At 40.2% G+C, this 13,605-nt stretch overlaps 1 protein-coding gene across 9 annotated transcripts in view; it reads left to right on the forward strand.

Annotated features, from left to right (window-relative positions):
- The window catches only part of LOC127871499 (TBC1 domain family member 7-like), a 32,170-nt gene extending 19,961 nt beyond the window's left edge, over positions 1-12,209 (forward strand). For all 9 annotated transcript variants that reach the window (XM_052414480.1, XM_052414479.1, XM_052414477.1 and 6 more), the window contains one exon: positions 506-12,209. In XM_052414480.1, the coding sequence (XP_052270440.1) occupies positions 506-622 (117 nt within the window). In that variant the 3' untranslated portion in view covers positions 623-12,209. The remainder of the gene's footprint in view (positions 1-505) is intronic.
- The last annotated feature ends 1,396 nt before the right edge of the window (positions 12,210-13,605 follow it).

Below are 13,605 nucleotides of genomic sequence, written 5' to 3' on the forward strand. Positions count from 1 at the left end.
TGCTTTTAAGGTCAAGGTCACGGTGACTCTACACAGTAAAATTGTTTCCGGATGATGTCTCAAGAATACTCATAGGCCTAGGATCATCAAACTTTATAGGTACATTGATCATGACTGGCAGATGACCCCTATTGATTTTCAGGTCACTAGGTCAAAGGTCAAGGTCACAGTTACAATAAACGTATTCACACAATGGCTGCCACTACAACTGACAGCCCATATGGGGGGCATGCATGTTTTACAAACAGCCCTTGTTTTTTTTGTTAGCAATTAAGTTTGATGTTTGGAAAGGGGGGTCAACTCAAAATATAGGTAACAAGGTCAAATCTTAAAAATACAATAACACTCCATACGCCAGAGTTTTGGTTCAATAATGATGAAACTTGACCAGGATGTTTGTCTGGACAATATCTAGGTCAAGTTTGACATGTGGTAAAGATTAAATGAACCGACTCCTCTCTGGTGAGCAAACTAGGTCCATCTTGGCCCTCTTGTTTCCTTTTAGGTGCCAGAAGACACTGGGGACATCCTTGTTAATAATGCCATTGACTTGTGGGAGAAACAAGGCCACCACATGACAAAGTCCGACTCTCCGGGCCCTATTAACAGATCCCCTTCCTAAGAGACCATAGCCATTTGAGAGGGTTTGGTGCCTGAATATGGCAACTGATGGGCTGTGATCCATCAATTACACCACTTGGAGCCAAGACTACTGTGGACTGTTAAAGTATTCATACTTGGGGCTGTTTCGCAGTTTAGGGATAAACAAAGTTTTGTCAGCTTAATATATTAACTGTCCCTTTCATCAGCATCATTGTAGGTAATCAATAGATACAAATGGGAAAAGTACTCAATAATACTAACTGATGTTTATTTACTTTAGCAAGTGGAAAAATCTAGTCACGCAATTTAACATTTGAGTCTTGTGGAAATAAACTTGTTTCTTTGTAAAAATGACATGTGTGTGAGAGTTTTTAGCTCACCTGATTGCTCAGGTGAGCTTTTGTGATTGGTCTTTGTCCGTCGTCCTTCCGTCATACATCCGTACGTCCACATTTGTTCGTAAACACTCTAGAGGCCACATTTATTGTCTGATCTTCATGAAAATTGGTCAGAAGCTTTGTCCCAATGACTATTGGGGTTATTTACCCTCGGGACTTCGGTTAAAAACCATTGCCCGAGCACACTGCTTAACATAGAACTCTGCATAAAAAGCCGAAAACGGCCATAAAATGGACAGCCCGATTTTACTGGGCTGTACCATTGGTATAAATATAAAACTTTGCAGTGTTGGTGCGGTGCCTTAATAAAAATCTATTGGTTTAAAAATATATAACCTTTACATGAAGCGTTAAAAAGACGCAGTGCTATACAGTGAATAGGCCTAACGCGGTTAAAAAGCGGCGTTTTAATTGGTTGATGCGCTTATATAACGATGGCGCTGATTGGCCGAAATTTCTTATTAAGGATTGCCAGTGGGTCAATCCGTTTTAAAATAGATTTTCCCACGGCTGACTTTGTACTTTTAAGAAAAAGTAAACAATGATGGTTGATATGCAAAAATATAAATGAAAGAACAAGAATGAGTTAATCCAAAAGAACTTGGATTTGTTTTATAGTATTAGATTACTATGTTTTTTGTTACATTACTGTGCTTATTATTAATTTATATCATTCATATGATGTTGTTATTGTATGTTATTCTTTGTATTGTTTTTTAAGGAGGAGAGAGAGAAAGAATAGCCCAATTTTTATAAGTAAAGATGGTGAAAACACACATACTGTTGTATGTGGCAGCATCATTACCAGACCCATTGTTCAGTATATACTGCAATGGGTTTGTTGGAGTCTTTAGACTTTGTGATCTGTAGTTTAAAAATTTGAATCCAAATAGGACTATTTAATATATTAATTATAGAAAAAGGAATACACAGATGTGTAATATGTTTGTGTAACAATATAATAATATTTGAGGGTTTTCCAGATCACAAAGTGGTTGAACATTGCCACAATATGTTTACATGCATAGTCAAGTACCATTTTTATGTGTATGTTTAAAGTTTAAACTAAATGCCAAACAACAAGATCTAATCATAAGAGAGATATGTTTATATCTAAGAACATTTATTAATAGGGATGCCAGAGCCTGATTTAACAGCTCTCAAATGTAGAGTGAAGTTGCATGTGAAAATGTAATTGTATGAGAAGGAAAGGAAAAAAAAAAAAAAAAAAGACAATATATGATGTCACATAGAGCGTGTAACTCTCAATTATATATTAATATTGCAATTAAGTATTGAGTTATTAAAAAATTAATGAGTACAAGTTTATGTATGTGGCTCAATGTTGAACACTTGCAGACAGGGAATATAGCCGTAATGCTCCAACATAAGACCCTGTCTGTATGGAACTTAAGGAGGATTGGGCTATAGGAAAGAGAGATCCCCCCAGAGTGGCAATAAAACAATATTTTAAAAGTGGGTTTAGTAATAAACCCTTATGTTAAGGGCAATAACTTACGTGTCTCCAAACGGTCACCTTCATAGGGCCACATAAAAATTAAGGGTAAGACAATGTACTTTACAGTTAAAAATAAGACAGACAGCTAAATTTGTACAAGATGTACATTATTTACAATATGTACAGGACTATATGCATTTATATATTTAAAATACATGTTGCCACCCTGGAGGGTTGAAAGAAGGAGAGATTTTATGGAAGTGTAGGCCGATATGGGTGGGGGAAAAGAAGAGCCAGCAGGGGTGGTGTCACTCAGTTGTACAAGGGAGGTAATTATGATGATGAAGTCTACAATGGTTGTTTCCCCTGGACCAGAGGGAGTGCACGGTCAATAAAAAATAGTTTGTATACTATTGAAGGAAAATTGATAATGGTAAGATGTAAAATGGTAAAAAGACCAAATATTACCTAGATACGTTAAGATAAACCCTAAAAGCTCTAATCTATCCAATATTATTAGTATACTGATGATAACATTGGAAGAAATAGTACTAAAGTACCTTATATGGTATCCAAGATGACAATTAGACAGTAAAACCGAGGCAATTTGCTATATAAAATAGCAATTTAATATAAAAATTAGGATATTTGCTATAAAAGTAGCAATTTTAACAATTAACAATTAGACAGTAAAACTGAGGCAATTTGCTATATAAAATAGCAATGTAATATAAAAATTAGGATATTTGCTATAAAAATAGCAATTTTAACATGAGTTAATGCAATAATAATAAAATTAAGGCAATTTGCTATATAAAATAGCAGTTTTCACAAAAATAAGGAAATTGCTACACAAGATAGCAGTTATAGTAATCCTTAATGTACTCCAAGGTACAAGATTAGTACTTTCAACAAGGTCGACAATACTTTGTCCTAGATAGGGCTAAATAGGTGTTTATAATGGTATAAGGCCCTGCACCGTGCACTCCAGTCCGACATGGTTCTTCGAGTTTGAAGGAGAAAGGGTGGGGTGTCAAAGAGGAAGGGAGGGGGTGCAATTCAGCCAACAATCCCAGGTTACTGGACAGCCTCGTCCTTTCTTGTAGTAAGAAATGCCATAAAATATGATTGTATTAAAAAACTGAAAAATGTAAATGGTGGACTAACGTCATGCTCTCATAAAAAATGTATTAAAATAAAGAAGACCAGGTCAATGCCATTGGCCTGATTTAGAAAGGGCGGGGTAGAACAATAAACCCATTAAAAACTAAAATAAAGGTTGTGTAAAAGCGACACAAATCCAACACAATTATTTGATTACATCAGGTTTGTGCAGAGATTACACATTTTAAAAAGAAAACAGTCACAAGACTGTATAATTAGGTGGGTGTTGGCTGCTCTCCCTCCCCCTATGACCTAGATTTTGTCAATTATTTGACAATCTAGTAAGTATTTGGAGAGGGCAGAGAAGACCGGGCCCCTAGCTGCTCCCTTGGGGTCTAGCACGTTGGTAAGGTTAAAAACTAGTCCATGGGAGTGCAATGCAGCTTCAAGGTGGTCCCTCTGCGCCTTATGGTTAGGACAGTGTAGCAGCATGTGGGGCGCAGTGAGAGGTTCCTGGCACCTAGGACATGCAGGGTCTATACCGAGGACATACTTTCCTGCGCCACCGGGTAATAGGGTGGTTCCCATCCTCAGGCGCGTGATGGCTCTGTCAAGCACAATGCTTGCTGAGTATCTGTCAGGCGGCCTGAGGGTTTTCGCAGGTCTAGTAAAAGTATGTCGACGGGAAGACAAATTGTCGGTCCGGAGATTCCACTCGCCCAAAACAAATTTCTTTGTCAGGGAGTAGATCTCAGAAGGTGCCAGGGGTTCCCCAACATCTACGGCCCCCCTCAAGAGGCCCTCTTTGGCCCCCCTGTCGGCCTGTTCATTCCCACTGATGTTGACATGTGCTGGACACCATACTAATGTGACCTTTAGAGATTTATCTAGGCACTGTTGATGAAGTTCCAAAATGCTAGCTAAAATATCAGGCCTAGATCTGCTATTTCTGTTTTTTATGGACTCAAGAGATGACATTGAGTCTGATAAAATAGCAGTTTTAGTAGGTTTATTGACCAATATCCAGCACAGAGAGAATTTAATTGCCAAAAGTTCTGCTGTAAAAATAGAGAGATTGTTGCTGAGCCTGTGCGTTTTACTAATGTTTTTTGAAGGGATTACAAAAGAGTTGGCTACCAAACCAGAGTTAGGGCATTTGGAGCCGTCAGTGTAGATTTTTAGATGCTCAGCATACATATTATCTATAAGAGAGAGAGCTTCTGACTTGATGAGTTGTGGCAAGTCAGTTTTCGTTATTTTATTAGAGAGTGATAGGTCAACATCAATGGGTCCAAGCGTCCAGGGGGGGGCCTTGGAGGGCCTCAGGTCTGCTACATGTACCTTGTCGAGACCGGCATCCTCAACCAGGGTCCTAATACTCGCACCAATAGGTAGGGCGACATGCTTACGCTTAAGTATTTTCCCCTTGACGAAGGTGCCAGTCCCGACAAGTTTGTTTACGGGGTTTGAACCATGCCGAGACTTAACCCTGGCCCAGAAATTGAGGGACTGTTGTTTTCTACGCAAGTCAAGAGGTAACACACCGGCCTCCTCCTCTAGCAGTGCACCCGGTGTACAGTTTAGGGCTCTCAGAGCTATCCTTAGGGCCTTGTGTTGAATGGCATCAACCATTTTTAGGGCGTTTGGCTTAGCACATGCATAGATTTGGGCTCCATAATCTAGCTTTGGACGTATAAGGGACTTGTAGAGTGTTAAGAGGCTATTTTTATCTGATCCGAAACCTGTGCCTCTTAACATTCTCATTAAATTTAGGTCCCTTTCGCACCTTTCTGCCAAATATTTAAAGTGGTGAGTAAAAGTTAACTGTTTATCTAGGTACATACCTAGAAATTTCACCACTTTTTCAAAGATAATTTTGGTGCCGCCTAAATTTAAGTCCAAAGAGTGCTGAAATTGTTCGCCAAATAGTACTCCTACTGTTTTGGTTGGAGAAATTTTGAATCCCCATTCAATTGCCCATTTCCATATGGAGTCTAAGCCTGCTTGAGCCCTCTTTTGCAGGCGTAACATGTTAGACCCCTTTAACCAAGTGCCTGAGTCATCGGCAAACTGGGAGATAACCATTCCTGAGTCTTTTACGGCATCAGGTAGACCGTTTACGATGAGGGAGAACAGAGTTGGGGATATTACGGACCCCTGAGGGGTTCCGCGATCAGTTATGGCTACCTCTGATAACTCCCCATCGACCCTGACCTGGATTTTACGGCCCTCTAGGAATGCTCTGAGGTAGTGGAAACAGTATCCAGTGATTCCATAGTCAGCTAGCTTTTTTAGTATGCCGAAGGTCCATGTTAAATCAAAGGCAGCCTGAAGGTCCAAAAAAATTGCTAATACTGATTGCCCTTGATTTTTTGCAGAAAGAATATCATGTTGTAATCTAGCTAGCTGATCAAGAGTAGATCGCCCCTTCCTAAAGCCAGACTGGAAGGGGTTTAGTATGTTATTTGATTCCAATAAGTGTTCTAATCTATTTTTGACCATTATTTCTAGTAATTTACCTGCATGTGATGTTAGACTTATTGGTCGATATGAGTTTGGATCATTTTTGTCTTTACCAGGTTTAGGAATTGGAATCACTGTGGCCTGCTTCCACTCGGGTGGTATCCTGCCTGTCCTATACACCTGATTGAATAGGTTAAGCCAGATTTTTAGAGTTATGGCTGGCATATTTTTAAACATTAAATATGCTATTTTGTCAGGCCCCGTGGCGGTGTTGCTCCTGCTGTTAATGGCACTTAATAATTCTGTAATAGTGAAAGGTAAATTGAGAGGCGTGCTATTATCCCCAGGCTCATTTAAAATATTTCGGTGCTCAGTCTCAAACCGCTTTTGATAATTCAGAGTTTCAACGGGAAGGTTTGAGTCACTGGAGACAGATTGGAAATGTCGTACCAAAAATTGAGCCTTGTCCCTTGGGGTTGTGGCAATTTCGCCTTTGTATTTAAGTAGCGGTACAGGAGTGAATGAATTTCCTTTAATTCTGTGAATTTTTTGCCAAAAATCCCTAGTATTTTTCTTATTAATGATAGCTGAATCACAGAATTCTTTCCAATTTTGAGTTTTTGCGTCCAAAATAACCCGCTTTGCCTGATTTTCGAGGGACCTATAATTAAGAAGATTATGCTCAGCGGGGTTCTTTTTAAGGATTTTTAAAGCATTTTTACGATCCTGTACCGCATTGGAGCACGCCTCATTCCACCACGGGACCCTATTTCTGGCTTTGACCTTGCCGGAGGAGACCGGTATGCTACATTCCGCCATGGACAGTATCCTGCTGGTTAAGTTAATACAAAACAGATTAGGATCCTGGGAGTGAACATCTTCAATGGAGAGATCTGAGCAGAGGTCCCTAAACTGAGCCCAATTAGCTTTATCCAATAAAAACTTTTGCTCCCCTGAGCATTGGGCCTCAGTTCCCTGTGCAATATAGTTGAGCAGGGTAACCTGTTGTGGGAGGTGATCAGATCCCATGGTATCTTTAACAGTTGCCCATGCAGACGCACTTGCTATCCTGGCATTAACAGCAGTAAGGTCAATGTGGGAGTTTAAACCAGTGGGGTTTAGCCTGGTTGGAGAACCGTCATTGAGCAGTATAAGATCTTGCTCGTCCAACCATTCTATTACCGCCCGACCTTCTGCATCTGAATTTATGGAACCCCAAGCAGGGTGATGTGCATTAAAGTCGCCTGTGAATATTACATCAAAGGGTCCTTTAATGGTCCTTAATTCCTTAAAGAGGCCGTTCAGAGTTTCAAGATCACATCCTCTTGAATATAAGTTGACCAGGATAAGAGGCCGGTTCTTGTCAATAACCAATTTAATTGCTAATGCCTCAATAGCAGTGCTACCATCCGATTTAAATTGGTTGTTCACTCCCAGGTGTTCATAATTAATTGTATTTTTAACATATATGGCAAGACCACCAGCAATATTTTGGTTTGAAGTAACATAATTCTTAAATTCGCAGTTATACCCTGGTATTTGCTTTACAGAAATATTTGAAAATTTAGTTTCCTGTAAACATATAATATGGGTATTAGGGTTGCAGTCAATAAAATATTTTAATTCAGTAAATTTGTTGGCGGAAAGACCACCAACATTGAATGATATTATTTGCAGGTTACTGTCCATAGTGGTGCGAAATTAACTTGCGTTTAATCTGATTAATTGAGTGGTGAGGAGATTTAACTCCTAGTTTGTGGCCTGCACAGGCCCCTTTGAGTTTCGCGGGGGTCCTGGCAAGCCGAACGTGTTTCTTATTTGCAGGGCGGGTACCGCTGGCCGGGGGGGGGCATCCTGGATCTGCTACTACTATTGGAGGATCCCCAGTTCCAGAATGGATTTTATAAGTTAAAATTTTTTCAGGGGGGATAACCTTTGTTATTGATTCTCTGCAATTTTTGAATCGAGAATCAATTTTATTATAAATGTATGATATAACTCGACTCCCAGTGGGCCTTTTCTGGTCCTTTATTATCTCAGCAACCAGATCCGCCAGCTCGCTGAGATATATTTTCCTATAGGTGGGACCTGTTGCTGGCGGACCCTTGATTTTAATAAATGAGTCCCCAGCAAACGAGTTACGTCTGCTGGTGTTGTCGGAAGGGGAGCTCATTGGGGATGTCTGGGAGTCGACCATTCTGGGACGGTTAGGGGGGACACTAACTCGGGGTTCCTCCTCTATTTCACAGATACCAGAGATAGAAGGGTTCTCCAATATACTGGAGTGCACTGACACCAGAGAGTCTCTCCCCGTGATATCAAACATAGAGTCGTCCGACAGTGTAGGACCACTACAGGTGGTGTCGCTAGCACCGTCGGTCAACGTGGTGGACGGGGAGGACCCCCTGGTAGCCACAGGAGGGCGTCTCTGAGTGGGTGGATCCCCCTGGATAGGCGATACAGGGGGGGTGGTGCATAAATCAGGTGTGTGTTTGGTCACCGGTTCCGCAAAGGTAACCTTGGGGGGGGATTCCCTATTTATAGGTTGAGGGGGGGTACTCTTACCCACTAGCCCCTCAACTATGGTGCATGTCCTCCCGGCTTGGGGCGAGATAGAACCGGGAGAGGCATGTTTAGGTGAAGAAGCGGAACCGGTTGTGATGATAGTGTTTAGGGCGCCCACGCTGTGGCTCACAGTGTCAGGTGCAAGTAGCCTGCTCTCCGCCTCGGACCAGGTGACCCCATAAAAATTGGCATAGGTGGCTATATGGATAGCCTTCTTATAGGAGGGGCACCCCTGGTAGGATGCAGAGTGCTGGCCGCCACAGTTGGCGCACAAACGAAATTTGTTTGTGCACCTTCTTTGGCAAGTAGCGCCGGCGCAGCGGCAGCAAGAGGTGGTATTAGAGCATTTACCCCTGCTGGCTATATGACCAAAGCCCTGGCAATTGAAGCAACGGGCAGGTGTGACGGGGCAGGGACGAATGTCAAGGGTGATACTGGTGTCCTTGACTAAGATTTTATTTGGGATTGGTACGGACGCTAAAAAAGAGATTTTGACCAGTCTCGGAAAGCCAGGTGGGGCAGGGCGATAAGGCTCAACCCTTTCCAAATTAGTGATCAGGATATCAGAGATAGAGATTGCAGGTTTAAAAGAAAGAGATGTCTGAAGTTCCATCAAATCCTGGCTTTCCGGGATCCCTGCTATATAACCATGAACCGTCCTCATGTTCGACGGGGATAAGGCCCGGACCGCGACTTTGCCAAGATAGAAAGTACCCCTAGAAAGGAGGGTGGCAAGCGCTTGAGCGGACTTGAGCTGCAAAAGCACGCAGCCAGACGCCAGGGGCACCGCCCGCTCAACTAGTCCGGGGAGTACCCCCGCCAAACCTGAGGCCAATTGAAAAATGGTAAGACGAGACATGATGGGGGCTACACTTCCAGCTGACTGGAGGAGGCACTTAAAGGGCATGGTGTTATGAGATAGGTGATGCCTATCCGACCCTGAACGTGCCTCCCCTAGTAAAGGGGTCAGGTTTTGACACTGCCCCTTAGATGGGTAGATGGATGCTCTTTTGTAGGACAACATATTGTAGAAATGAAAATGAAATAAAGAAGGAACGACGCTAGTTTCGTGGAAATCTTAGATGTTATGTGTGTGATATAATAATGGTTTTTATTTGACACAGCTCTCAATACGTATAAAGCACTAAATGCAGGCACCGCACCGGCAAACAACCCAATATAGTTTATATAAGTAAATAAGGTAGTTAATTTGTCATTTGGTAATGTTTAATTTATACGATGAAGAAGCCAAAAATAATTCCGAATACCAAATGACGTCCGAAATGCTGCAAGTTTTAGAAATTTACGAAAAAACAAAAAAAAAAGAATCAATGGACGGGTAAGGGACAGTGCGGCGTAGTGGATAGATGTTCTGGTATTGTTGTGGCTCTCTGGTTCGTCTGTTTCTCTTTGTTTTTCTTTGAAGTGGCGGTTAATCTTTATTTACAAAAATTGATCTCTGTTCAAAATGGCTGCCGGAAACACGCTGTCCCAATTAAATCTTGGTCGAGTTTTAAACTGGGTTGTGCCCGGTCAAAAACTAGGTCACTAGGTCAAAAAAAAAAGAAAAAACTTGTAAACACTGTAGAAGTCACATTTCATGCCCAATCTTTATGTAACTTTGTCAAAATGTTTGTCTTAATGATATCTTGGTTGAGTTCAAAAGTGGTTCCGGTCTGTTGAAAACCATGGCCACCAGTAAGCGAGGCAGTTTTCCTTATTTGGCTATAGAGAAACCTTGTAAACACTCTAGAAGTCACAATATTTGTTCAATCATCATGAAAGTTGGTCAAAACATTAGTTTTATTGATATCTCAGACGAGTTCGAAAATGGTCCAGATCGGTGAAAAAACATGGCCGCCAGTGGGCGGGGCATTTGTCTCTGTATGTATATAGTGAAAACATGTGAACACTCTAGAATTCACATTTTTTGTCCAATTTTCATGAAATTTGGTCAGAACATTTGTTTTCTTGATACGAGAGTTGAGTTCGAAAGTGATTCCGGTCAGTTGAATAACATGGCTGCCAGGGGGGGGGGGGGCAGTTTTCCTTATTTGGCTATAGAGAAACCTTGTAAACACTCTAGAAGTCACAATTTTTGCCCAATCATCATGAAAGTTGGTCAAAACATTGGTTTGATTGATATCTGGACGAGTTCGAAAATGGTCCAGATCGGTTAAAAAACATGGCCGCCAGTGGGCGAGGCATTTTTCTCTATATGTATATAGTGAAAACATGTGAACACTCTAGAAATCACATTTTTGGCCCAATTTTCATGAAATTTGGTCAAAACATTTGTTTCCTTGATATGAGAGTTGAGTTCGAAAATGGTTCCGGTCAGTTGAATAACATGGCTGCCAGGGGGGTGGGGGGGGGGGGCAGTTTTTTGGCTATAAAGAAACCCTGTAAACCCTCTAGAAGTCACACTTTTTGCCCAAACATCATGAAAGTTGGTCAAACATTTATTTTATGGATATCTCGGACGAGTTTGAAAATGGTCCACATCCGTTAAAAAACATGGCCGCCAGTGGGCGGGGCATTTTTCTCTATTTGTATTATAGTGAAAACATGTGAACACTCTAGAAGTCACATTTTTTGCCCAATTTTCATGAAATTTGGTCAGAACATTTGTTTCCTTGATATGAGAGTTAAGTTTGAAAATGGTTCCGGTCAGTTGAATAACATGGCTGCCGGGGGGGGGGGGGCAGTTTTCTCATATTTATATTGTAAAAAAAGCTTGTGAACACTCAAAAAGTCACATTTTTTGCCCAATCATCATGAAACTTGGTGAAAAGATTGGTTTTATATTTATCACATACTGGTAATTAATGCCATAATTATTGCCCTTAGATTGTTCAAATTTTCATTATATTATACAAAATCCTTGTAAACACTCCAGGGGTCACAATTTTGTTTCAGATTTTATGAATCTTGGTCATAATATTTATTTTTGTAAAAGTTTGATGTTTGGTAAGGGGATATCAACTCAAAATATAGGTCACCAGGTCAAATCTTACAAAAACAAAATCACTCCATATGCCAGAGTTTTGGGTTCAATAATGATGAAACTTGACCAGGATGTTTGTCTGGACAATATTTAGGTCAAGTTTGACGTTTGGTAAAGATTGAATGAACCGACTCCTCTGAGGTGAGCGAACTTGGCCCTCTTGTTTGATTATTGTTTTGTGTTTTGTTACGGATGAAACTTGTACATATGCAAGATGTGCTTGCAAATATTTTTTAATACAATATACGTTTATTTCTATACATGAACAGTTATATTATAAACACAACATATGTTTTACAAATTATGTCCACTGACTACCACCCTGACTATGCCCACCGACCACTACACTGACAATCTGATCATCTGCTCCTGATACTGTAACTTTCAATCAACTTGTGCTAAGTGTCAAACTGACAACCAACGGCCTTTAGTATGAGCTATGTTGCCTTAGCAAAATGCCGACTATGTTACATAATGCATCGGTCTAATATGGGTATTGATTCTGCAATTTTACCTTCATAGGTACATACACCTCTTCAAGGAAAAAAATGTTGTCATGTCAATGTTAAGAAAGGAAGTTAAAGTTACAGGAATAAATTGTCTTTTTATATTGAATTGTTCGACTTTATTTCGTAGTAAAGGTTATGAAGTTAATGTACGCTTGATTTAACTATACAATGTATTAATTTACTCAACATTTAAAGGTCCACATGAATTTTATGCAATAATTTATGGGCAATACACTTTATATCATTGGCCTATTTTACAAACACCAACCGGACATTCAGAAGTATTGTTCAGAATGTATGAAGTATATGCAAAATATATTTCTGTGTACATTTAATGCAGTTAATTACTTAAATGTACCTTGGGTACAGAAAAAATACTAAAATGTACCTGGGAATTCAAACACTTAATGGGTCGTTGTCGGCTTTTATTTTTCAAATAAATTATGTTCATATTTATGTAAATACTTTGTATTATGGCCACTATATTATAGAAACTATGTAAGAAAGTTGAGGCAGGTTTTGTTCAAAGAGAATTTTGTTTTGTATTTTTCAGTTTGAGACATTTGATTTGGGGTGAAAATAAATATATAAGTAGTATCCGAGCCGACAATGACTAATTGAGCGTTAGTAATCCTTGTAAGACTGCAGTGTAATTGCTGAACAGTATATGTACTTTGCTTCACAGGCTGCTAAACTGTACAACGTCTATTATGAAGAAGCTTTTAGAAGATCTAGAAATGTTTGGGAATCCTATATAAATCTAATGTGTATGTTTACATAGCGAATTCATGTATTTTCAAACATTGACATAGGTGGATCCAAGGGGGGGGGGGGGGGGGGGGGGCGGACACGGCGTACGCCCCTCCCTGAAATCGCCATAGTAAAGTCAATTCATTTGATGTTTCACACTTTAATAGATCTAAATCACCGATTTACACTCGTTTTTGTTCGGTTTTGTACACAACATTGTCCACTTATCACAGAAAATGGCTAAATGTTTTAACTTACGACTCTCTTAAATCCGTTTTTATTTCCCCCACCCACTATAGTGGGGGACATATTGTTTTTGCCCTGTCTGTTGGTCTGTCTGTTTGCTCCAACTTTAACATATGCAATAACGTTTTCAATATTCAAGATAGCAACGTGATATTTGGCATGCATGTGTATCTCACGGAGCTGCACATTTTGAGTGGTGAAAGGTCAATGTCAAGGTCATCCTTCAAGGTTAGAGGTCAAATATATGTGGCCAAAATCGCTCATTTTATGAATACTTTTGCAATATTGAAGATAGCAACTTGATATTTGGCATGCATGTGCACCTCATGGAGCCGCACATTTTGAGTGGTGAAAGGTCAAGGTCATCTTTCAAGGTCAGAGGTCAAATATATGTGGCCAAAATCGCTCATTTTATGAATACTTTGGCAATATTTAAGATACCGACTTGATGTTTGGCATGCATGTGTATCTCATGGAGCCGCACATTTTGAGTGGTGACAG

Source organism: Dreissena polymorpha, chromosome 3 (genome assembly GCF_020536995.1).
Source record: "Dreissena polymorpha isolate Duluth1 chromosome 3, UMN_Dpol_1.0, whole genome shotgun sequence".
Classification (NCBI taxonomy): Eukaryota; Metazoa; Mollusca; class Bivalvia; order Myida; family Dreissenidae; genus Dreissena; species Dreissena polymorpha.